At 45.6% G+C, this 26,203-nt stretch overlaps 1 protein-coding gene across 1 annotated transcript in view; it reads left to right on the top strand.

Annotated features, from left to right (window-relative positions):
- The window catches only part of LOC106782960 (liver carboxylesterase-like), a 37,434-nt gene extending 18,315 nt beyond the window's left edge, over nucleotides 1–19,119 (top strand). Inside the window, exons 5-14 of the mRNA XM_023637017.2 lie at nucleotides 2,272–2,425; nucleotides 4,067–4,171; nucleotides 6,220–6,324; nucleotides 8,672–8,710; nucleotides 12,475–12,615; nucleotides 14,235–14,315; nucleotides 14,567–14,714; nucleotides 17,292–17,423; nucleotides 18,396–18,468; nucleotides 18,743–19,119. Coding sequence (XP_023492785.2) covers nucleotides 2,272–2,425; nucleotides 4,067–4,171; nucleotides 6,220–6,324; nucleotides 8,672–8,710; nucleotides 12,475–12,615; nucleotides 14,235–14,315; nucleotides 14,567–14,714; nucleotides 17,292–17,423; nucleotides 18,396–18,468; nucleotides 18,743–18,923 — 1,159 coding nt within the window. The 3' untranslated portion in view covers nucleotides 18,924–19,119. The remainder of the gene's footprint in view (nucleotides 1–2,271; nucleotides 2,426–4,066; nucleotides 4,172–6,219; nucleotides 6,325–8,671; nucleotides 8,711–12,474; nucleotides 12,616–14,234; nucleotides 14,316–14,566; nucleotides 14,715–17,291; nucleotides 17,424–18,395; nucleotides 18,469–18,742) is intronic.
- The last annotated feature ends 7,084 nt before the right edge of the window (nucleotides 19,120–26,203 follow it).

Below are 26,203 nucleotides of genomic sequence, written 5' to 3'. Positions count from 1 at the left end.
CCTCTCACGACAAAGTAATGAACAGCAGAATCATGGCAGGAGCTCGGTAAATGCTCAGGGTGAAGGAATGGGTGCCCAGAACGGGGAGGTTGATGGAGCTTCCGACTTGGATAGAGAACCCTCCTAGGAGGTATTTCAGGCCCTCTCACCCCATGTTCTTCTGCATTTGGCTCATGCATGAGTCAAGGCTAGAGTATTCTCCATCAAGTCTCCATGGAAACAGAACCAGGTGTCCCTCAGGACACAGTCACTGTGAGTCTTTCCTGAAATCACAGGCTGCAGCATCTCTGACCCTGAGATGGCTGATGGGCAGGCTGGGGGAGGGATGGACGTCTTCCTAGAAAGGCCTAGGGAGGTGGGGTGGGTTATCCCAGGTGAGTCATGTCCCAGGAAGTATTGCCTTCACTAAGACTCCCCATCCCTTTCACCCATGACATGCAGAGTATGCTGAGGTGGGTGAGGGGTGCACGTGAGGGGTCTGCTCCTCATTACAGTTAAACTGCTACATTAGCCCTTCCAGGTTCCTCTCCTCCCAGTCTCCCCTCTACCCAAACCCGTCAGCTATTCACCCCGACTACACCACCAGACTGTTCTGGTCGAGGTCACCAATGACCCACCAGCTCTTGACCCTACCTTGGCAAATATCCACACATAGTCTTGGCAGCATCCACACATGATGGTTCACACCTTTTTGAAATGCTGCCTCTGTCGGCTCCGGGCCGCCTCCGACCTCATGGACTGCTCCTCCTCTGCCTCTTCACCGGACCTCCTCCTCCCTGTCCTCGGGCCTCTGCGTGTGTCTCCCTCTCCATGTCCACTGCTGTCCCGAGTGACCTCAGGGGGCACTTCCACAGCTCCCTGTTTTTAGCCCCAAAGTCTTCTTTGAAACCCAGATGCACATCACTAACTACCTCCTTCTACCTCCTGCTGTCTCCACTAGATGTCTAAGGGCACCTCCCACTTAAAGGGACAAACTAAACCCTTCACTCTCGTGCCCCTACCCCCAAAACACTCTTACTTTCCCCACAGCATCTCCTGCTCAGCTGCTGGCAGCTCCATTCTTCTGGATGCTGAGGATAAATGCCTTGTGGTTTGGGCCTGCCCTATGGCCGAGTGACTGAGTTCATGTGCTCTTCTTTGGCAGCCCGGGGTTTGCTGGTTTGGATCCTGGGTGTGGACCTAGCACCGCTTATCAAGCCATGATGAGCTGGTGCCCCACATGGAGGAGCTGGAAGAACCTACAACTAGGATAAACACATATATACTGGGGTGCTTTGGGGAGAATAAACAGGAGGAACATTGGCAATAGATGTTAAGTTAAGGCCTGTCTTCCTCACACACACACACAAAACCTTGTGGTCAGCCTCGACTCTGATCTTTTCCTCACTTCCCACATCCAGTCGATCAGCAAATCGTCTTGGTTCCACCTTTAAGATTCACTCAATATCCGAGCATTTCTCACTGCCATCATTCCGCCAACCCCAATCAAAGCCTTCTGTATCTCTTACCTGGAGTACTGTAACAACGGCCACTTCTATGATCCTGCTACTTTATACCCTGTCTGATCTGCACAGTATCCAGAGTGACCATGTAAGACATAAATGGAGTGATGTCCTTCCCCTGCAGTGACTTCCCTCCTGACAATGACATTGATGTCCTCACCAAGGCCCACAGGGCCCTCTATAGCTGCATGTCTTACATTCGCACTTTGTTCGCTGGACTCTGGGCCCTTGGCACTTGCCGGTCTTTTTCCACCTGGAATTCCCTTCTTTGGATACTTGCAAGGCTGTGTGCAGACTCATTCAGGTTTCTACTCAAATGCCACAGCACCAAAGAGATGTGTCGTGTGATCTGAGATAGGAGCCCACTGCCCCACCCCTGCCTTTCTCTTACCAGATTTTATTTCTCCTGAAAGCACTTTCAGTACCTGACATCATATTCTATATCTATCTCTTTATTTGTTTATGATCCATAATGTGAGCTCTGTGTAGTCAGAGGTTTGCCTATTTTGCTCTCAGATGTGCTCCTGGCTCTTAGAACAGTCTTTGCACATAGCTGATGCTCTATAAATAGAAGCCACATGAAGGAATGTAGAGCCCACAACAGAACAATGCTACAGAAGTGGAAGGCACGTGGAGACCCCTGCATCAGGGCAGTGGAAGCCTCATCTTATTCCAGAAGGCTCACCTAGAGTCCCCAGCCCCATCTGTGGTCCTGAGAGACTTGCCATAATGTTTCTGCTTCTCCTCCAGCCTGTTCTCTTACTCACAGCACAGGGGACGAACACAGCCCAGGAAACTGGGGTCACTTGGACCAGGTGGCCGCACTGCGCTGGGTCCAGGAAAACATTGCCAACTTTGGAGGAGACCCAAGCTCCGTGACCATCTTTGGAGAGTCAGCAGGAGGTGAAAGTGTCTCTGTTCTTGTAAGTGTTCCTGGTCTGATGTGGCTCCTGATGGGACCTGTCAGAGACCAGCCAATCTAGCCATGGGCCCCTTTATTTACAAGATATGGATTCAAGACTGACTCCACTCTGCAGAGTATCAGATGGTGGAGAGCTAATGACCACACTGTCCTTCGCCCCCAGGAAGCTCAGACTCAGCTTAGTATGCTGGGCCCATAAGAATCTCCAGCTGCAGGTGCAGAAATGACATTCCCCTCTCTCACTTGGTTGAGCCCTCCCTCTTCTTCCCGATCATTTTGCCATTAGGACTCCCTTCACTTCTCTTGGAAGTAGGGGTAGGCATCATTTATGAACAAGGGAAATCAACCCTGAGAGATGGGCAGAGTGTTGTGGTTTGGCTTGAACCAAGCCGACCTAGATTATTGTAACAACCTCCACTTTTGAAGGTTGATCTACATATCAGGGGGGCATGAGCACTAAGAACAGGTCCGCGGCATCTTCTGAGGTTGTCTTATGTCTTGTCCATGCCCAAGAGGGTGGGCAGCAGTCTCTGGACTGATAGATGCACCTGTGCTGAGGGAAGTACGTAAGAATGAGGAGGGGTCAGAAGGTGGGATGGGGAGGAATGGGACAGGGAATGTGCGACATGGACACGACCTGGGAGCTTGGGATATCTTACTGATAGGGTGGGGCTGAGGGAGACACGAGGGAATTAAGGATGGAAAACCAGATTGGAAGATGCTAGGAGGGGTGAGGAATCCTTCAGCTGCCTCAGAGTGCAGCAGAGGGTCAGCTCTATTAGTATATTTTTAAAACATGTTTTCGTTTCATAGTTGATACTCCGTTGGCAATGGTTTTATATCATCTAAAGAGGTGAAAAAAGAAAAGTACAGATAACCCTATAGAAGAGTCCTCCGTAATCCCATTATACAGGGAAACTCAGGGTGGACATTTTGAGACATAGGACACGACTTTTAACATGACTCACCCTATCTATCTATCTAACATCTATCATCCATCTGTCTCTCTGTCTATCTTTCTATCTGTCTATCTATCTATCTACCTATCCAGGATTTGCTTAAACAAAAAGATCTTCTTAACGTTCCAATGCACCATCAACATTTCCCTAACCATGAAGTACACTTATAAAATTTTATTTTTTAAAGTCACATAGTATTCCATGGTAACAATGAAAAATAGCTTATTTACCCAAGTCATAATGTTGGATCCTTGGATTATTTCCAATTTTCACCCTTTTAAACAAAAGAGAATTCTTAGTAATCGTTGTGTGCCTCCATGATTATCTTTCCTAGTATATGTTCTGAGCAATGCAAATACACAATCAGTACTGTGTCTTAAAGTATTGCAAGGAATTGCTAAGCATCATTCGGATACTTTGATTGTTATAATCAACACATGCCACACATTTCCTGTTCTGTCCCTCACTCTGTGCTCCTGGCTGCCTCCAGCGGAGGGAGGTTTTCCGGGAGAAGCCAGGTCCCAGGGTCAGTCTGGGGAACAGGCCAGGGCAAGTAAGAAGCTGTAATGTGCACTGCATGCCAGGGTTCCAGGGGAAGGGGTCAGGGGAGAGCTGTCGATAGACACAGTTCTTACAGACCCCTCCCCAAGCATGAACGTTGTTCCTCTCCGCTTCCCTCCCAGGTGTTATCTCCACTGGCCAAGAACCTCTTCCACCGGGCCATCTCTGAGAGTGGCGTGGCCCTCACTACTTGCCTGGTCAAGAAGGACTCGAAGGCTGAAGCTCAGGTGAGTCTCACACTAGATCTTCCTTGCACCCTTTGCTCTGCTCTCATGGAGTCTTCAGGGGCCTTTCTGCTATGGAATCCAGCTGACACCCTCAAAGCATCACAGAAGTGAGAATGGCTGAGTGGGAAAGGCAAGGAGACACATCACCCAACCTCCCAGTTATCCAGCTGAGCAACCTGGGGCAGAGAGTGGAAGCAGCTGGTTAAGGTCGGAGAGTGATGGGACAGTGCTGGGACTCAAGCTCATGATACTGGACTGTCAGCTCAGAGCACTGTCCACAGACCACGCTTCCCAAAGTGAGCCAAGGTGGGGTGTTGGGCCAGTCCCACCATGCCACTGGCAGTGGACTGTCACTGTGTGTTTTGCCTCTCAGGGTCTGAGTTCTGGTGAACCCACCTGCAGCATGTGGGCCTGATGTGGCTCCTCCCTGAGGACCGGTGCCTGGGGGTGCTTCCTGGAGAATTCATTCATTGATTCACTCACTTACTCAACAAATAATTTTGATCTAGCCAGATGTCTAGAAACCTCATGAAACTTCCGTTCTCATGGAGGAGACAGGTTAATGATTACATAATCACACAAATTATAAACTTATAAAATGTCAGCATTGACAAGAGCAATAAAGCAGAGGTATGTGATGTCACAACAGAATCTAAAATCGCAGTTAGTCCCTTGAGTAGGGGAGGTCATCAAGAAAGTGTTTCTGAAAAAATGGCTAGTGAGTTGGGATAAGAAGAAGGTACAGTAATTTACTTGGTGAGAAAAGCATATTCTAGAAAGAGGTAATAGCATGTGCAAACGTTCTGCAGTAGGAGGAAGTATCTCAAGTGAGAGAGAACGAGAAAGGCTGATGTGACCAGAACACAAGGAGCAGAGGGAACCTGGAGTGAGCTGAGGATGGGGACATTGCGGGGGCTGTGCTGCACAGGACCCTGGTGAGGACTTTGTCTTTATCTGCAGACTGTTAGGAAGCTAAGGAAGAGTGAGCCACTGGAGGCTCAGCTGAGAAAAGCCTGCTGGAGTCGGTGATGTGGGGCGTTTATGTAGGGCTGTGAGAGCTGGTTTCATGGAGCAATGGGGGCAGCAGTCAGACTTAAAGGGGCTGGTGAGGAGGAGGAAAGGAAAGGAAGACACCAAGAATTTTTAAAATTTTTGAGGATGCTTTTCAGAATTCTCTGTACATAAACAACAGAAGCCCACTTGACCAGGCTGAAGTTGAGAAGGGAGAAGTCATTTCCAGGAAACAGAGTTGGCAGAGATGGGGCTGGATTTTGCTATTAAATCGACACTAGAAATTGACAAAATGAAGGGAATCTAAGACTCTTTTTCTTACTCTTTCTCTCTCTCCTCTACTTCTCCCTGTACTATTTCTTGGTGTGGAAGATTGGCCCTGAGCTAACATTCGTGGCAACCTTCCTCTATTTTGTATGTGAGACACCACCACAGCATGGCTTGATGAGTAGCGTGTAGGTCTGTGCCTGGGATCTGAAACTTCAAACTCTGGGCCACTGAAGTGGAGCATGTGAACTGAACCACCATGCCACTGGGCCAGCCCCTGTATCTTTCTATTTATTCAACAAATACATCCTGAGCACTGATTCTGTGTCGGACACTGTACTAGGCTCTGGGGAGCTGTGCACACTCTCCATGGCCCCACCATCATGGAGCCTGCCTCCTCTCCATCTGCATCTTCTCCTCTGGTCACTTTGTAAGTTACTTGTCTGAATCCAAATGGCTAGTAAGTGGATGAGCCAAGATGTGAAACAGGACAGAGTGATTCTGGACTTGATGCTCTTAGCCTCACTCCTGCTGCCTCTCCTTAGATATTCAGCTCTGAGATCGTTGTGCCTGTTAGAACAGAGATAAGTTATCAGACACAGAGGCTGAGTAAGTGGCATAACTGGGACGAGGACCCACACCCACTGGTCCAGAGTATTTTCTGCAACCCCTGCTTCCTTTAGAAATTGAGGTTGGGATGGAACCGCTCTTTATTGAACAAGGGAAGGTATATCACTCTTGAATTCTGTTATTGCCCATGATCTCTACAGCAAATTGCCATCTTAGCTGGGTGTAAAACCACGACCTCGGCTGTCATTGTTGACTGCCTGCGCCAGAAGACAGAAGACGAGCTCCTGGAGACGTCACTGAAGATGGTAGGTGTATCTATTCTCATGGCTCTCCAAGCCCCCCACCCTGTAAACTTGGCCTCAGGCTTGACCATTTCAACTGTACCCTCACCCCGGAAAATCTAGTTGGGGCACTTTCTCACCTCTCAAGAGCAATGTCAGCGTCTGGATGTGAATGGCGAATTTCTGGAGTTTTTTGGCATGATATATCAGAAACGTTAGCAAAGTCAAAAAATAGCATAATAAACAATTGTGTAATAATCCCCTTGCTCTATCATAACTTACTGTGTTTCCATTCTAGTTTGCAGATATATGTTTAAGAAAGTAAAAATTGAAACATGACATATTCCCAGAGGTAACTACCATCCTGAATATTAGGGATGAGATTATTAAGAACAAAGATTTTCAAGAAGGTTGTCACAACTTGTCTTGGCTAATTTAGAAACTACCTCAATTATTACCCAGTGGTGGCTGAGTTTTCTAGATTTTCAGAGACTCTGTCTCAGTTGTGTTCTAGGATAACTATGTATCCACTCACTTGTCCATTCAACCAAGCATCATCCATTCATCCATCCTTTCATCATCTTATTATCCATTTATCTACCAATCAATCCAATTCATCGATCTCCTTTCATCAATCTAATATCCATTCTTCTACAAATTTCATTCATCTATTAACAACCATCCATGCATCATCCAGCAACTGTATATTCACTCCATCCTTCATCCTTCTAAGGACAAGGATCCATCCATGTCCTATATGCTAGCTATCATCTACACATTCATTTGTCCATCCAATTCACCCATACTACATGTGTTGACCAACTCCATCCAGCCATCCATCCATCTGTCCATCCATCCACCATCCACTCATTCATGCTAGGTGTATGGGCGGTTAACAGGGAGGCTGATGCAGACATGAATCGAATGCAGTCCCTGTTCAAAAAGAACTGTCCGAGGAGAAACACACCATATGCTTCATGGGCTAAGTGTGATGGGATTATAGAAAGGAGAAACACTTATAATAGTCAGCAGGGATGCTTCACACAGAAGGTGAGATTTGAGGATTGATGGATGGCTATGGCAGTGTGTCATCACAGGGATAGACACCCAGAGAATACAGCATCTGGAACAAACAGGAACTCTTCTCTTTGTGGGGGGAGGGTGTGAATGTGAACCTAGGAGGATCTTGAAGCCCTGAGCACTCTGTCTGGACCCTGGGCTCCTGAGGATACTACTCGGAGCCCCAGGACAGGCCTCTAGCACTTGATGCTGCTCTATTTTCATAGCTTGAGTTCACTGTGGCCTTGGGGCTTTGATCCTGGTTTCACAGGCTCAACTAAGGTGACCAATGGTTCAAAGAATAAAAGCCCGACTGTCTTATTCTGATGCCTGGAAGGAGGAAAATTCATTTCAGCCTCCTGCATGTCACACAAGAGGAACTAGTGTTTACAGGGAGAGTTGGTGACTTTGAGAAAACCCGGAGAACCTAAGAGCCCATGTCATCTTTCTGAGATTTTCTGAGATCATATGGTAGTGCTTCCCTCATTATCCACTCTTCTCAAAACACACACACACATACACACCCCCCACACACCCCTGGCTGTTATGGCTACAACCCATAATAGAGGGACTAAACTGATCACTTGCTGCATACTGGTCAGAACCTGTTAGTTACAGTGTGACATTCCAGTCTGTGCAATCTTGGTGAACACACAACACAAGTGAAGTGTAGGGTGGGGTGAATTTCCAAGAGCTTGTATGAGTCAGGACTTTCAAACGCAAGATGGGAAAACTCATCTCAAAGTGTCTTGAACAGAAGAAGGAATGTGTTGTGACAGACTCTTAGGTAACTACCTGAAAACTAAACTACAGTTCAGGAGCAGGGGACTACAGGTGCCGCTAGATGCAGATTCACATATGATATTGTTAAAAATCTCTCTGTCCCCAAGGGAAGTTAAAGACAGCAATAGCCCTCTAGACTTGCATCCTATCTGCTTCAAATCGTTGTTTCCCAATAATTCCAGAAAATATTTGGGGTAAACACTATTGAACTGACATGGCATGGTGCCCATCCCTGGACTAATCTCTGGTCAGGGAGATGGGGCACCCCAGGTCACATGTAGATGCCTGCAATCGTGGGCTGAGAGTGGGGAAGAGTGAGGTCCCCCAAAGGGAAAAGAAGGTGTTGTCTCCTGGGGGAACAAGAATGGGAAATGGATGGAGGGCGGGGCACGCGCCACCACAGACGTCCTCTCCAGAGCCCCTCCACCATCCTACACCTGCACCCTGTGCTCATGCCCAGGGCAGCCAGGGTGTCCAGCTTTTCTCCAGGAAGCCTTCTCACCTACATCCTCTGCCTTTGTCTTCACAGAAATTTTTCACCCTTGATTTCCATGGAGACCCCAGAGAGGTAAGGACGGATGTTTTCTTTTTTTTCTCTTCTTTTCTTTTCTTTCTTTTTTTGGTTAGGAAGATTCACCCTGAGCTAGCATCTGTTGCCTATCTTCCCCCACTTTGCATGTGAATCACCACGGCAGCGTGGCTGCCATGGGTGTTGTTGGTCTGTGCCCGGGGAAATGCACCCAAGCTGCGGAAGTGGAGCGTGCTGAACTTAAGCACAAGGCCACAGGGTCAGCCCCAGGACCCATAGCTTTAAGCTCCACTTAAATATGAATGAAAGAATTCTCCCTGTGGACTCATAGTAACTGCCTGTGTTCATATTGCTGAGGCCCAGAGAGGGACCATGACTGCCTGGATAACACAGCCAAGAGTACATAAGACTGGACCATGTTCCCCTGACTCCCAGCCCAGTGCTCCCAGTCATCAAATCTGTTTCCCCTTGGCCCAGCTAACCCTCTTCTGGTTTACATTTCCTGATCCCAACAATGACCCCAGGGAGAAGCCTGGATTAAAATTTCCACTATGGGAAGGTGGAGAAAACTGGGTAAGGGGTTTCTCTGGAGCCTTCATTGAGGAGCCCAGATCTTCTCCTCGAGGCTGCAGGGTTGATTAGCTGTGAAGGCTGCACCATCTTCAGGGCTGTCCGTGAGGGAGCCAAGAATCTCAGTCTTCAGGACACCTCCGTCCTCCTGGATGCACAAGAAATTCTTAGGAAGGTTCTGAACAGAGGAGTGAGGGAGTGAGTGACCTTGGATGTTACAAAGGGCTCGTTGATGGCTGTGCTAAATGGAAGGTGGGGAAGGGGCAGAGCAGATGCAGGGACAGCAGCTGGGGGGACCCTGGGCTGCAGCAATCCAGGCAAGGGGTCATGGCGGCTTGGACAAGCCCACTGCAGAGGGGGTGTTGAGAAGGGCTTGGCACCTCAATATTTTTGAAGTAACAGCTCACAGGATGTGCTAGTGGACAGGATGTGGAGCAAAAGAAGAAGAGAAGGGATGAATCAGGCCACTGGGTTTTTTACTTGAGCCAGGTGATGCAGGAGCCCTACACAGGGCAGCCACCTGCAACCATACTGGACAGCAGTGATCACTGCCATTCCCACTGTTGTTCATGTCTGTCAGCCCCGCAGGATGCCTCCCGGATCACGCCCTCATGGTCTGTCTCCTGGACTTTCCTATCTTCCACCTCTACTCTCCGTCCTACTACCATGCCCCACAGGGCAGCCAGACTTACCCTTGTGGACCCACGTCAGGGCATGTCACCCCCTCTTAAAAGGCTGACCCTCCTTACCAGACAAGTCAGCTCACCTGCATGGAGTTATCTTTCAAAGCATATCTGAGTCCCTGCTCTGTGCCGGACGTGGTGCAGAAAGTGTGCTGCACCATGTACTCTCTCTCTGTCCACGCCCCACAGCCTTCCTCCAAGCCCAGGGCTCCCGGGGTCTGAGGTTCCTGGGATTTGTGCTACACACTGACACCTCGGTCACTGTGCTCATGCCATTCGCATTGTTTGGAATAGTCTTCATTCCCCAGGCCCACTGCAGATGGGAGGCACCTCCCTCATGTGGGCTGCCGTGTGTCTTCCTCACAGAAGGAGTTGCTCCTCTAGGCAGCTTCCCACAGCAGCCCTTTCTGAACCGCACAGCCTTTTGTAGACATCAGTGGTGGCATCCTGATCCTCTGTTCCTATTGTCAGCCATATTGCTGGGCTTATGGGATTTGGGCCCTTGTCCTGCTGAGTCAGATCACTTGACACAACTTCTCCTCTGCAGCCAGAACTGGCCGGTCTTCATTGGCCCTTGTGGAGCAGACACAGGTCCTGGGAGTCACAGGGTCTCAAAGCCTGGGGATTATCCAGTTTCGCCTGCCATCCAAGGGGGAATATGACACATAGTATGTGGAGCTGGAAATATGGCACAAGGGGGTGGGGTCTATGCAAGGGATCTGTAACAATGCTGCTCATGAATAATATCTAATGTTTATCCAACCCTTTCCAAATACCAGAGACTGTGCTGAGCATTTTGCATGGGTTCAGCCATTTAAGCCCCACAACAACCCATCTTACAAATGAGGAAAGTGAGGCACAAACAGGTGAAATCACTTTCCCAAGTTACCAGCTAGTTAGTGGCAGAGGCAGCTTTCGAATCCCAATAGTCTGGCTCCAATACCCATGCTCTTAACAACTTCTGTGACCAACTATGAAACATAACTGTACCCAGAAGCAGCTTCTTAGACAGTGATATGTGAGTGAGGCCCTGCTGAATCTGTGATCGTGTAAATATTTTTCATCAAAAGTGAAACCTAATATTAATACATTTTTCAACACAACATGAGCTCATCCCTGATTCTTTTACTCCTGCTGCTTCTCTCGGATAGGGAGCCAAGTCTCAGTTTCAGCACCTTGAGCGTTCGGGAGCTCACTGCCTCCTTCAAGCAAATCACTTATCAAGAATAGCTCATGTTTAAATACAGGTACATAGCTACAGTCAGTTGTCATTGATCGTGAATTCTGTATTTGTGAACTCACCTATTCACTGAAATGTATTTGTTACCCAAAATCAATACTCGGGGCACTTTTGTGGTCATTCACGGACATGCACAGAGGGGCAGAAAGTGTGAGTCAAGTGATGACACGTACGTTCCCATCTGAGATCCAACAAGGCAACACTATGTCTTCTTGTTTCATCTATCATACTATTAAGAAGTGCCCTTTTCACAGTCTAATTAGTGCCACATTTTTCAGATTTTTCTGCTTTCTGTTGGTGGTTTCTCTCTTTAAAATGGTCCCAAGGATAGTGCTGAGGGGCTGTCTAGTGTTCCTAAGCACAATAATGCCATGATGTGCCCAACATGGGAGAAAGTCCGTGTGTTTGATGAGCTTCGTTCAGGCGTGGGTCACAGTGCTGCCGGCTGTGTGTTCAGTGTTAATGGATCAACCCTGCAGCCCATCCAGAAAAAGGAGGAGGAAATTTGCCGTGAGACCCCTCTGGAAAGGCTAGAGTAACATCCATAGCGTGTGATGAAGCTGTGTAAAAACAGCTGCATTTGTGCTTTCATGAGATGACGATGGATAAAAAACGGTCTTATGTGGCACTGTGATGATGCTGGAGGCCAAGGAAACTGCAGTCACATTACCCAGGGCCTGGGAAATGTGGAGCCCTTCTATACTGGTGCTTTATTATCAATAGCAGCTACCGATAACTAATCGTGTCTAATAGATGTGTATTACATCAGATGTTTTTAAACACTTGTAAACCAGGGTGGGTGAAAATGTGACCAGAGGCTCGCAGGAACCTGACCCTGTACTTCCCCCGGGAGAACCAACCTGAGAACCTGGCTCAATGTTCACTAATTCAGGGTGCACAGTGACTTACAGACCTAAACTACCAGGAATAATGAAGACTGACTGTAGAGAGAGAGATACCCATAGATAGACATACACTTCAAATTGAAATATACGTAAATATGCGTGTGTACATACATCTCAACATTTCAATCTATACACACAAATATATGTAAATATGGATATATATGCATATATATTCCCATTTGTGATTGACTTGCCCCCATCACCTTACCATCTCTAGCCCCTGGTCGAAGTTCTGCCCTCCGGAGTCATACAGACTTAGCCTCCTTCGTTAGGATCTTGAGTTCTGTGGTGTCTGCCGTGAGCACGCAGCTCTGTGGTGCTGGCCTTGCGCTCAGACAGGTGGAGATGCGGAGGCAGGTGTTTCCTTGAGAGACGAAGCACAGACACTGTGCTCCCTCTTCCCAGAGCCATCCCTTCCTGCCCACTGTGGTTGATGGAGTGCTGCTGCCAAAGATGCCTGAGGAGATTCTGGCTGAAAAGACGTTCAACACTGTTCCCTACATCGTCGGATTCAACAAGCAAGAGTTTGGCTGGATTCTTCCAACGGTGAGAATGTGCTGGTCTCTTAGACTCACCTCCCCTGCCCTTCACATCACCTCTCCCAACTCAGGTCACAGGATCTCCTCCTCCTGTGGAGCCCCTCCGGGGTCCAGGACAGCTGTCCCCTTCACACAAGTTGACATTTCCTTGGCAACCTCTGGAGGGCCCAATTCTCACCTGGGTGTGTGGCCCTGAGGTTCCCTCTCCCCAGACACTCTCTGATTGTGTTCCAATCCAAGAATCCTGAAATGTCCATGCTGGGAGGCCTGTAGAAACAATCACTGGGCAGATGAGAAAACTGAGGCCTGGAAAGGAAAGGAGCTCGGGGGTGAAGGAGTGTGAAGCCGCGGCCCTACAGCCTCTCCCCTTGGGCCTGGCGCCTTCATGGTTTCTCCGTAAACCCCACACACGCTCCTGGTCATCCAACTGCAAAGATTCAGAGGAACTTGCTTCCTCTTGACTTAAAATGACTTCTACAAGCTAGGAAGAGCTTTCCCTTCTGCCAAAGATAAACAAAGCGCATACTAGTTGACATGATGAGGACAGGTTTTATTCATTTATACCACCGCAGTAGGGAAAAGAGTCCAGTGTGAACTGAGTTCAAGTCCCTGAAACTCAAGTTTGGAGTCTATTTAAAGGGTCCCTGTGCTCAGGGAAAGGCTACGGGGTGGGAGTGGGAGTTTGCACTTGCCTAGGCTGCCAGGATTAGTTAATTGGTGCCTACCCAGGGGAGAAACAAGCTCTCCTCTCTTTGTAACAAGGGGCATTGGTATAAGTTCTAACAAGGTGTCCAGTGTACTTAGGTCTTTCTCCCATCACAGGGAATTAGAGAGAGCAAGAGTCATCCCCTGAAATCTGCATTTCAAAGAGATGGCTCTCAGGTCCTTAAGGAAACTGTTTGGGTGATAGATTTACATCTCAAAGGGCACAGGAAGGATTTGCAATTGCAAGCTTTCTAAAGTAGCTGCTCTAACAGGGGGTTCAGGGACCTACCTACCCATCAGCAGGTGTGGCTGGAATAAAGGTTAAATTGCCCTGGATGCAGGGAGCTTTCTCAGGCAGGAGTTTTAAAGGGGACAGGGTCATTCTAAAGACAGGGCCTTGAGCTGCTAGAAGCCTTGATAGAGTTTGATCAAGTCCGTTACAGCAGAGGTTTGGATGGAGTCATTACGTGCAGAGTTCTGCAGTTCTCACATCAGAACAATTTCGGGGTTACACTGAAGGACCAAAGCCATAACGGCAGGATTCTGGGCTTCCCCTGTCAGCTGAGCCAGGGAGGGTATTTGTGAGCTCTCTGTCCTCTGCCTAGAGCCCTCCACTTCTACACTCTCACTCTGTCTCAATGACCGTTGTGAGGACTGTAGCCTGATGTATATATACACATACAAACTGCAAAGGACTGGGACAGCTTCTTTTAACATTTACTTTCTCCTTTTTGCACTCCTTGAGTTTCTGGGTCGAATAAGTCCTTTTGATGTACTGAATTTGCCCAGCTTATGAAAGACCCATGCCCATCAAGACGTGACAAGGTGACCGTCAGCCTGCATTGGTTTGGTTGGTTGATCAGCTTGGTTCTTCTTGCTAATTCTCAATGATTCACAACTGCTTTACCATTGTTTTAACAGTTGATGGGTTACCCGCTCTCTGAAGGCAAGCTGGACCAGAAGACAGCCACGTCTCTCTTGTGGAAGTCCTACCCCATTGTTGTAAGAGTCTAGGGAATCACAGGAATTGGCTGAGACCAAAGAAGAGGGGCTTGCCCCAAATCACAGACTATTAAATGGCAGAAGGAAGACTGTTGCCAGAGGGTTCTACCCCCATTTTACTACCTTTCCCACCTGCCTCGTGAAGTAAGGGGTGGTTGCACAGGGCTGGAGAGGTTCACCATTAATGCAAGAAGAGAAGCTGTGTCATTTGCCAGGGGTTGGTGGTCACTGTCACTCTTGATCCATTTCAGAACATTCCTGAGGAACTGACTCCTGCGGCCACTGAGAAGTATTTGGGTGGGACCGATGACCCTGTCAAAAAGAAAGACCTCTTCTTGGATTTGATTGGAGATGTGATGTTTGGTGTCCCATCTGTGACTGTGGCCCGTCTCCACAGAGGTGAGTCCCAGAGGTTGCACAGCAAAGGGCCACTGACCCCCCCAGCTTCTCAGTTTGTCCTGCTCACCCCTCAGCATCGACAGATATGTGGAAACTGCCAAGGGTCAGCCCTCTGTGATCAATTCCACATGGCCAGGGGTGGGACACGGTGCTATTTTGGTTCTATCAGAAGCAAGCTCTGAGAAAAGGATCTGAACACGAGTAGTTTACTTGGGAGGTAATCCCAGAATCCACCAGTAGAGGAGTAGAGAAGTGACACGGGAAGGGGAAGGAAGGCAATTCATGGTTCCCTATCAAGCAAATGTCAACTGTGGACACTGGAGCTGGGGAGCTCTGGGAAACCTGCAGAAGATATTCTCAGGGTTACCTCGTGCGAACAGTAAGAAACTGGGGCATTTATCCTCGAACTCTCATGAGTCACTGATTGAAGGCTGTTCCCAGGTTGGTGCTTTGACCTGCTGCACATGTGGGCAGAGTGGTCTCTGATGTCCAAAGGCCTCCGGCAAATAGCTATCAATGCTGGAGATGGAAGTCAGGGTGGCATCTCCAGAAGTAGGGGATGTGGTGAGGCACCGACAGCATCTGCTACAGGGACTCCTCACCTGAAATGGTGGCTACAATTCAAATCTTGGGAAGATGTCTTGGAAGGGTTCCAAGGTCCGAGCTAGCTGTCAACTAGTTTGCTAACCAGTGGAGCTTGGGGTACACTGAAGCTAAGCATAGGATCCAGAGGGTTGTCCCGGACCAAGAAAGTCAAGAGGAGTGAACAGTGGGTGGTGAGAAGACAGGTGAACTGGAGAATGTCAACATCTCCAGCTGGCCCTTGTCCATCCCACTGTGTGCTAGGGCTACCAGAGGACCTTCCACTTTGACCCAAGGGGTGTGGGATCAGGGTGGGTGAGGTCACCTAGACAGGAGGTGTCCCTTCTGGGTGGCTTTCTGAGGTCCTCACAGGACCTTTCCTTTTCTACGAGCCCCTCTTCACCTAGTCTGCTATCCAGGAAATGGTTCTCTGCTCTAGACCTCTCCCTCTAACCTTGTTGGGAGGGTTTTAAATTTGGGATGTTATAAGCCTGATAAAAATTAGCTATAGCTGAACTACTATGTACCCAAGCACTCAGGACAGTACCACACGGGTGTTAGTTACTGCTTCCTCCTGCCCTGGGTCCTGATGAATCTCTTCAGCAAGTGGACCATGAGGGTCAAATCTGTTCTTTCATAAACTTGTTCTTGGATCTTTCTATGTGTCTGCTTTGTGATATCCCTGGCTGCACGGTCTGCTGGTCCAGCCGTACTGGACTTGTGTTTTTATCTGATATCTCATGACAGTGAGTTCAGGGTCTTTTGCCAGGAGGACACAAATTTTATCAATATTATTCTTTCATGTTCGTGTTTGTCTCATACTCCTTTTGTTAAAAAAGAATGTTTCTGAATATAAAATTAATATATAATAAAATATAGTATCTTACAGCTGTAGAAAGTTTTGAAAATATGGGAACGCATAAAGTAGAAATGAGGGATAACTCATAAGTCCTCCTTCTAGCTATAAATTTTTGATATATTTTCTTCTAATAACATTTCCATGTCTTATATATAGTTTAAAAATTAATTGTATATATGTATATTTGTTCCTGGAACACTATGTTGTAGGCATTTCCTAACTGTCCATAAAAACTCATGGAAAACCTCCATTATTTCATGGATCAAAATTGACTTTAGTATTCCTGTCCTATTGGATATTTAGGGTGGCTCCTCATATTTTTGTGCTACAAAAACATTATGCTCAACCTTACGTGCACAAATCTTTATCCAAGTGTCTAAGAATTATCTTAGGATTGGATTTTAGAAGGGAAATTACTCGACTGGACTGTAGGAGCATTTGAAAGTTCTCCATATAGACTGCAACACTGGTTTGCAGTGTATAGGAGGCAGGTTTCCTAACTCTCTCACTTGGGACAGTCAGTTTAAAACACACAAATAATGCTGCCAGTTTCGTAAGCCGCTCCTCACCAAAACAAAACAAAACAAAACAAAAAGAACATCATGCTCTTTCAATTTGCATATTTTTGATTACTAGGTCTCTCTTTACACATAGTCTCTCTTAGACTATGTGTAAACTCTATGTATATAGGGTTCTCAAGTAGGAATGCATCAGTAGGCAAAGTGGTTAATGTGAATTGACCTGGTGCCCCCATAATAGTTATTTTGCACAGATATACCCAGAGTTTCAACATTCATTCATCCATTCAATCTTCATTCATTTATTCATTCATTCAACAAATGCATGGATCACATCCAGCCCCATGGCCACCATTTACGCACTCTTAAGCAAATCACAGAACTTTTCCAAATTATGTCTCTATTATGCTGATAACCAGGGTTTTTGTGTAGGGCCGCGTGTGTCCAGTGCACAGTTGACACTCACAATGGACAGCTGTTATTAATATTGCTGTTGTTGCCTACTTAGGATCCAGGGGTGCCACCAATTCCCTGAGTGCTCAGAACCCCTGGAGAACTTGATACCATCAAGGTGTGCATCAGGTCAAATGAACTGTGCGTTAATCCATGTCTTCTCAGATGCTGGAGCCCCCACCTACATGTATGAGTTTCAGTATCGCCCAAGCTTCTCATCAGACATGAAACCCAAGACCGTGATAGGGGACCACGGGGATGACGTCTACTCAGTCTTCGGGGTCCCGCTTATCAAAGGTGATGGCTGTTTGGTTACTACAAACTTGGACTTATAAGATCTGGGTTCAAATTTTGGTTTGATATACTTGGGAAAGGTCTTCTTTCTCTCCAGGCCTTAGTTTCCAGAATTCACCATAAGAGAGTTGAACTAGAAATGTTCTCAACCTTTCTCTTGCTCTATGATGCATGATGGAGAATGTACATGCATGTGCTCTCCTCCATGTCAACTAAAGAATACAGACCTGGGCATCAATATGGCAGGTGGTGGATTACCTGCTGGCGTCTGCTCAACGGCTAGAATGCCACGACTCAGAAAAACATGTCAGAATGAGTGAGAGTAAAGTTAGAATTTGTGTTGACCTTGAATCAGGGCTAACATGTGTCTGTCTGTCTATCTATCCAGCTATCTATCTATCTATCTATCTAAAACTCATGCCTTATTAAACTTCAAATATTTAGGAATGTAATATTTTAAAGAAAACTTTTCACCAATGTCTTCAATACCTTAACTATCAAGAGTTACAGATAACTTGTACCTCCCTCGGACCAGTTTGTAACACACCAGAGCCTCTGGGCATTTCCTGGTTGGGTGACTCCCTAGGGCCATTACAGCTCCATCATTTTTCAGATTCTGTGCATATGTGAGTGGGTGAAGGAGATTTGAAAAGACCCAATGGAGCGCAAGCCTGGAAGGCTGGGTTGCTCTAGTCTGCCAAACCCTGGGGGGGGCGGGGGAGGGTGGCGTTGTGTCCCTGAAGGCAACCTGCTCATGGATTGACGACAGCCCTTTGCTGAGTTCTACATCAGTGACTCTCAACCTTGATTTCCACATAAATTACCCAGAAACTTCTTAAAATGCATCTTCTGACTCAGTGGGTCTGGAGTAAGGGCTCAGATTCTGAATTTCTAACAAGCTTTCAAGCGATGCTGCTGCTGGGGCCCCATGAACCACACTTTGAGTAGCAAAGGCTTTTTGTCTCCTTGCCACAGAGGGTGCCTCAGAAGAAGAGATCAAACTCAGCAAGATGGTGATGAAATTCTGGGCCAACTTTGCTCGGAATGGGTGAGCTTGGCGGCAAAGTGGGAGCAGGGTTGGGAAGGGGTAGGGCATGTCTAGTAGAAAGGCGTAGCTTCTAATATTTGACGGTCAAATTCCTGGCCCTGTGACCTCCGACATAGGAGCTTTCTAAAAATGGACAGGCTGCCTAGGGGATGGTGAGCTCCCTGTCTCTTACAAGCCTCTTGGCAGAGATGACACCAGAGGTCCCTGAAAATCTCAGAAGGTTGTTGGAATCACACGGTAACTTTGGGGAATTTGTATTTGCTTCTGTTCCCAGGAACCCCAATGGGGAGGGGCTGCCCCATTGGCCAGTGTACGACCAGAAGGAAGGGTACCTGCAGATTGGCGTCCCCACCCAGGCAGCCCAGAAGCTGAAAGACAAGGAGGTGGCTTTCTGGACCAAGCTCCTGGCCGAGGCAGTGGAGAAGCCACTCCAGACAGAACACATTGAATTGTGAATGGATGGACCAGCCAGCCTCAGGGGCCCTGGAGGAACCAGGACAGCCGTATTCTATAGAAGATGTTTCTGGATCCCAGTAGGTTCTTATTGTGGAGGCTGGGGAATTCTCTGGTGAGAGTGGGCAGAAGCCAAAGAGGGGGAACTTCTGTATCTGTGGCCTCAATTTTGGGAATAAATATTCTTTTGGACACTAAGTCAGAGTCTGTGTCTTGGACAGGAGATTAAACCATCATCCTTAGAGAGGGAAAGATGAAGACAGAGGGCTCCATTGACAGGAAGTTGCCTCTGCTGGGTCTGGCTTGGCCTCTGGACAAGCTGAGTCCAGCAGGCTGGGCCCTGGGAGTTGCTGACACACACTCTGAATCTGCTCCATGTCTCTGTTCCCACAACAACTTGCAACAACAGGCTGTGTGTTACCAGAGTGCAGTGTCCCTCTCTTCCATGTGGAGCCAAACGTAGAGACCGAAGTGGCATAGACTGATAATGTGCCTTGAGTGAGGGAGAGGAGGAGGTGCTGTGGTGACCCTGTGGCACCTTGTGTGGCCATTAATGACCTTTACACAGGTCTACACTTCTTTCGTCGACATACACAGTATCCTCGCAGGCCACTCGCTGAGGCTGTCTCTTCCAACAACTTGTCTGAGCCCCTTCTGTAGCCTGGACCACTCAAGGTCCAAGTAGTGACCGCCTTAGCGTGAGTCCCTGAAGTGTTACCCTAAAACTGCCTCTTTCAGAATCCCTCGGGTGACTTCTGGCTTCTGCTGCCTGTAGAAAGCTCTAGGGAGTGACGCTCCCACCCTAACAGCAAGGAAACACTGGAATATCCACAAAATCGTGACTTTTCCTGAACCATTCAAAGAGCTGAGGTTGCAGGTGTACGATTACCCTGAGGTCTCAGGAAGACAGTCACTTTGGAGCACAGATGGGGTGTGGATGCTGACTCACCGTCTGCTACAGGTGGAAGATGGGGTCACCATTGGTGTGAGTAGAATTACCCTAAAATTCTTAATCAAGTGCTAAAGGGCAAGTGTGGGCTTGTATGAGAGTATAAAGTCCTCGGAGTCACAGACGCACAGGGGCAGTTTACATAGACTCTTCTCCATGGACGTCCATCAGGGGCTCCTGAGAAAGATGGGGATCACGTAGTAAGACCAGAGAAAGCCTGCTTCAGGGGTGCAGGCAGGAAGCCCTGCTCAGATGCTTCTCCCTTAAGGAACGAAATCCCTAAACTTTAAGGAAAAGGGCAGCAAATCTGCCTCCCTTGGAGCCATGGGGATGACCTCTTGAGGGTATGGAAAGAGGAACATTTAGAAACACTCTGTCCCTGGGAGAAGAACAGGAGACCATCCTGGGTCCTGGTCCTTAGAGATCTTTTACTGCTGGGGAGGGGCAGAACCACTGAGAAAGCCCCCTCTCCATGACCCAGGGACACAGCGTCTGCCTAAGGCTGAGGCTCAGCCAGCACAAGAGAAACCACTCCTGGATGCCTGCGCCCAGGTTTACAAAATGGTTTTACCAGTTTAACTCCTCCCAGCAATGAACGCTCTGCCTCTTTGCCAATAAGTGATGTACTTAGTTGCTTTATTTTTTATTTTTAGCCCTTTTGGTGGGTGTGTAATGGTATTCACTGTGGTTTTAGTCACGTTTCCCTGATGGCTGACTATACTGAGCATCCTTTCATGTGCTTATTGGCTATTTGGACAGCTTCATTTGTAAAGTGCTTGATCAAGTCTTTTGTCCATTTTTAATGAGGTTTTTGTCTTTTTATCATTGAGGTGTGTGAATTCTTATGTATTCCTGACACAATTCCTTTGTCAGGCATACATATTGCGAATGTTTTCTCCCAGTCTGTGGCTTGTCTTCTTGTCTTTGTAATAGTGTCTCTTGAGGAACAGAAGTTTTTAATTTGGATGAAGTCCAATTTATCAGCTTTTTTCCTTTTCTGATTGGTGTCTTTCGTATCCTCTCTCAGAAACCTCTGCCTATCCTCATATCATGAAAATAGTCTCCTACGTTTTCTTCTGGAAACTGTATAGTTTAGTTTTCATGTTTAGGTTTATGATAGTCCTAAATTAATTTTTGTGAATAATAAGGTAAGAGTCAAGATACTGTTATGGGAAGTGACAATATCTGGTAGTGTAATTCCTCCAATAGTTTTCAATGTCCTTTGGATTTCCACATAAGTTTTAGAATCAGCTTTTAAATGTTTACAAAAAACCCTGCTGAAATTTTCACGTGGATTGAATTGGCTCAATAAGTCAGTTTGGGGAGAATTGGCATCTTAATAATATTGAATCCTTGAATTCATAAACACGGTTTACCTTTCCACTTATTTAGATCTTCTTTAATTTTTCCTAGCAACGTTTCATAGTTTTTAAGTCAGAGGTCCTCAAATCTTCCATTAAATGTGTCCCTTAGTATTTGATGTTTTTTGATGCTATTGTAATTAGCATTTAAAAGTCTTATTTTCTGATTCGTTGGTTAGTCGATAGAAATTGAGTTTTTCATATTGAGTATAAATATGTTCCCACAAACTTAGCAGCAGGCTTATTGTTCTGTACCCATGGTAACAGGTAGCCACCAGAACTGGTTCTAAACTTGCTCAATTGATCAATGACACTTGCTTCAGTGAACAAACTTTTGCAAATCACCAAATCTTTCCTAGCTCCTTGCTTCTGAAAATCAGCTCATCAGGCCCCAAATAACTTGAATAAACCCACTTCTGAGTGCCAGCCCAACAACAAGCATCTCCCCTGAGTACCCATGCTTCTGCAGGTGACATCAATCCTCTTATGTTATCTACAGTCCACCCATCCCTGAACTCACTGTCTAACTGCCCTTGTGAGTTTTTCCTTTGCCTCATGTGTACTTTGGAAGTTTGTTGTTTAGTTTCAAAGTGTTTTGAAATTTCTAATGATCTATTTGTCACTCATTTCTACATTGCGATCAGAGAATATTCTCTATATTATTTTAATACTTGGCAATTTATTAAAACTTGTTTTAGGGCCCAGTGTATGGTCTATGCTGGTAAATGTTCCATGTCTTCTTGTAAAGATTGTATAATCTGCAGCTGTTAGTGTAGTGTCCTATATTTGTGAGCTAGGTCAAATTGATTAGTTCTGCTGTTCAAATATATATCTTTACTGATTTTTCAGCTTATTCTATTAATTATCAACAGAGCTATGCTAGAACTTCCGACTACCATTGTAACATTTTCTTTTTCTTTTTTGTTTTTTTGTGAGGAAGATTAGCCCTGAGCTAACTGCTGCCAATCCTCTTCTTTTTGCTGAGGAAGGCTGGCCCTGAGCTAACATCCGTGCCCATCTCCCTCTACTTTGTATGTGGGACGCCTACCACAGCATGGCGTGCCAAGCAGTGCCATGTCTGCACCCGGATCCAAACGGGGGAATCCCGGGCCGCCAAAGGCGGAACATGCGCACTTAACCGTTGCGCCACGGGCCGCATACTTTGTATGCTTTCACACTTTTTAGATTTTTTAAAGACTTGTTCTGTAACCCAGCATATGGGATACCTTGGAGAATGTCCCATGTACACTTGAGAAGAATGTGTCTTCTGTTTTTGTTGTATAGAGTGTGCTATATATGTCCGCTTGGTCTAGTTGGCTTATAGTGTTTTTCAAGTCTTTTATTTCCTTGCCAATCTTCTGTCTAGGCGTTCCCTGCTGCATTGAAAGTGGTATATTGAAGTCTCCCACTATTATTTTGGAACTGTCTATTTCTGCCCTTAGTCCTGTGAGTTTCTGCTTCATATATTGTGAGACTCTGTTGATAGGCGTATGAATGTTTATAATTGTTTTATGTTCCTGGTGAGTTGACCGTTTTATCATTAGATAATCTCCTTCTCAGTCTATTGTAACACTTTCTGTCTTAAGCTCTATTTTGTCTGATATTTGTATAGCAATGCCAGATCCCTTTTGGTAACTGTTCGCACAGAACATCTTGTTCTGTGCTTTCACTTTCAATCTATTTGCATCTCTGGTTATAAAGTGAGTCTCTTATAGATAGTGTGCAGTGGCATCACGTATTTTTGTCTACTCTACTGATCTTTGTATTTTAATTGCAGAGTTTAATATTTTATATAATGTAATATTTGTTTATATATTTAATGTAATATAGTTTATATTTATATTTAGTATAATATCTCATAAGGATGGATAGACTTCTGCCATTTTGCTACTTATCTTCTACATGTCTTGAATCTTTTTGATGCTCAATTATTTCATTATACATCCTTTCATGTGAAATATGTTTAGGATACCATTTTATTCCCCTTCTTATTTCTTTTACCATACAGGCATACGTCAGAGATATTGTGGGTTTCGGTCCAGATAAGCATAATAAAGCGAATATCACAATAAAGCCAGTCACACAAATTTTTTCTTTTCCCAGTGCATATAAAAGTTATGCTTACATTATACTCTTCTCTAGTAAGTACGCAACAACATGAAGTCTAGAAAAACATTGTACATACCTTAATTAAAAAATTCTTTATTGCTAAAAGATGCTTCCCATCATCTGAGCCTTGAGGGAGTCATCTTTTTTTGCTGGTGGTGGGTCTTGCTTCAATGTTGATCAGGGTGGGGTTGCTGAAGGTTGGGGTGACTGTGGCCATTTCTTAAGATAAAGCAACAGTGAAGTTTGCCTCCTCAATTGACTCTTCCTTTCACACTATTTCTCTGCAGCATGCAATGCTGTTTGATCGCATTTTACTCACAATAGGACTCCTTTCAAAATTGGAAGCAATCCTGTCAAACTCTGTGCTGCTATATTAACTAAATTGATGTAATACTCTAAATCTCTGGTTGTCATTTAAACAATATTCATAGCATCTTCACCAAGAGCAGATTCCAGCTCAAGAAACCACTTTCTCTGCTTGTTCATAAGAAGCTTCTTCCGATCCATCAAAGTTTTCTTATGAGATTGCGGCAGTTGAGCCACTTCTTCAGGTTCCCCTTCTAATTCTAGTTCCCTTGCTATTTCCACCTCTTCTGCAGTTACTTCCTCCGCTGTCTTGAACCCCTTAAAGTAATCCATGAGGTTTGGAATCAAATTCTCCCAAACTCTTTCTATGGCATTTTGATCTCTTCCCATGAATCATGAATGTTTTTAAATGACATCTAGAATGGTGAATCCTTTCCAGAAGATTTTCAATTTACTTTGCAGAGATCCATCAGAGGAATCATTGTGTATGGCAGCAATAGCCTTACGAAATGTATTTATTAACTAATAAGACTTGAAAGGCACAATTACTCCTTGATTCGTTGGCTGCAGAATGGGTCTTGTGTTATCAGGCCAGAAAATAACCTCAATCTCATTGTACATGTCCATGACAGCTCTCGGGTGACCAGGTGCATTGTCCACAGAAAGCAATATTTTGAAAGCAATCTTTTTTTCTAAGCAGTAGCTTCAAATATTCAGTAAACCACATTGAAAACAGATGTGCTTTCATCCAGTCTTTGTTATTATATTTAGAGAGCACAGACAAAGGAGATTTAGCATAATTCTTAAGGGCCCTGGGCTTTTTGGAATGGTAAATGAACATTGGCTTGATTGTAAAGTCAGCAGTGTCGTGAGCACCTAACTAGAGGGTCAGCCTGTCTTTTGACGCTTTGAAGCCAGACACTGACTTCTCCTCTCTAGCTATGAAAGTCCTAGGTGGCATCTTCTTCCAATATAAGGTTGTTTCATCTACATTGAAAATCTGTTGTTTAGTGTAGCCGCTTTCATTAATTATTTTAGTTACATCTTCTGGACAGCTTGCTGCAGCTTCTACATCAGTGTTTGCTACTTCCCCTTGCACTTTTCTGTTATAGCGAAGGCTTCTTTCCTTACACCTGAGGAACCAACCTCTGCTAGCTTCAAGTTTTTCTTTTGCAGCTTCCTCACCTCTCTCAGCCTTCATAGGATTGAAGAAAGTTAGAGTCTTGGTCTGGATTAGGCTTTGGCTTAAGGGAATGTTGTGGGTGGATTGACCTTCTATCCAGACCACTAAAACTTTCTCCATATTAGCAGTAAGGGTGCTTCACTTTCTTGTCGTTCATGGGTTCACTTGAGTAGCACTTTTCATTTCCTCCAAGAACTTTTCCTTTGCATTCTCTGCTTGGCTAACTATTTGGTGCAAGAGGCCTAGCTTTCAGCCTATCTCAGTTTTTGACATGCCTTCCTCACTAAGCTTAATCATTTGTAGCTTTTGAGTTAAAGTGAGAGATGTGAGACTCTTTTTTTTTCACTTGGACACTTAGAGGTCATTGCAGGGTCATCAATTGGCCTTATTTCCATATTGTTGTGTCTCAGGGAAGTGGGAAGCCAAGAAGCAGACAGATATGGGAACAGCTGGTCCGTGGAGCAATCAGAACACTCATTTAATGGTTAAACTCACCATCTTATCTGGGAGCTATTCAAGGCACCCCCAAACAATTATAGTAGTGACATCAAATATCACTAGTCACAGATCACAATAACAAATAGAATAGTAAGGAAAATTGTGAAATATTGCAAGAAGTACCAAAATGTGACAGTGAGGCACAAAGTAATGAAAAACAGTTGGAAGAATGGTGCCAACAGACTTGCTCGATGCAGGGTTGCACAAACTTTCAATTTGCACAAAAGGCAACATCTACAAAGTGCAAGACAATGAAGCACAATAAAATGAGTTATGCCTGTATATTTTCCAATTAGTTTTTACTGACTCCTTTGGGGATTAACTTAATATCTCAATTTACAACATTCTAGTTTGTTTTCATATCAACTCAGTTGCAATAGCATCCGAAATCTTTGCTCCTCTATAGCTCTACCTCCCTTTATTTCATTTTTGTGAAAAATTGCATCATTTTACATTTTGTGTCCATTAATATCAGTTATAATTATTGCTTTATTTTAAGTCATATGAAAAGAGGCTTTACAAACCATAAGTACCTTAGTACTGACTCTTAAATTTATCTATGTGGTTACATTGACTAGTGTTTTTTATTTCTTCCTTTGGGTTTAGGTTACTGTCTATTTCATTCCAGCCAGAAGGACTCCTTTTAGCATTTCTTGTAGTGCACATATACTAGTGAAAACCTGTCTTAGTTTTTGTTTTTCTGGGAATGTCTTAATTTCTCTCTTTCTGTACCAGGAAGAACGGGGGATGACCTGATCTCTAGAAACTCTTAATCAATGCCTAAGGCAAGGACTTCATCTGTATCTTGTTTACTGTACTTGCGTGGTAATCTCCCGTGATCCACTTTCCCTCCTCCCCCAACATCCTCCTTTGTCT

Source organism: Equus caballus, chromosome 3 (genome assembly GCF_041296265.1).
Source record: "Equus caballus isolate H_3958 breed thoroughbred chromosome 3, TB-T2T, whole genome shotgun sequence".
Taxonomy (NCBI): domain Eukaryota; kingdom Metazoa; phylum Chordata; class Mammalia; order Perissodactyla; family Equidae; genus Equus; species Equus caballus.
Note: the sequence above shows the minus strand (reverse complement) of the source record. Positions and strands in the feature narration are given on the sequence as shown.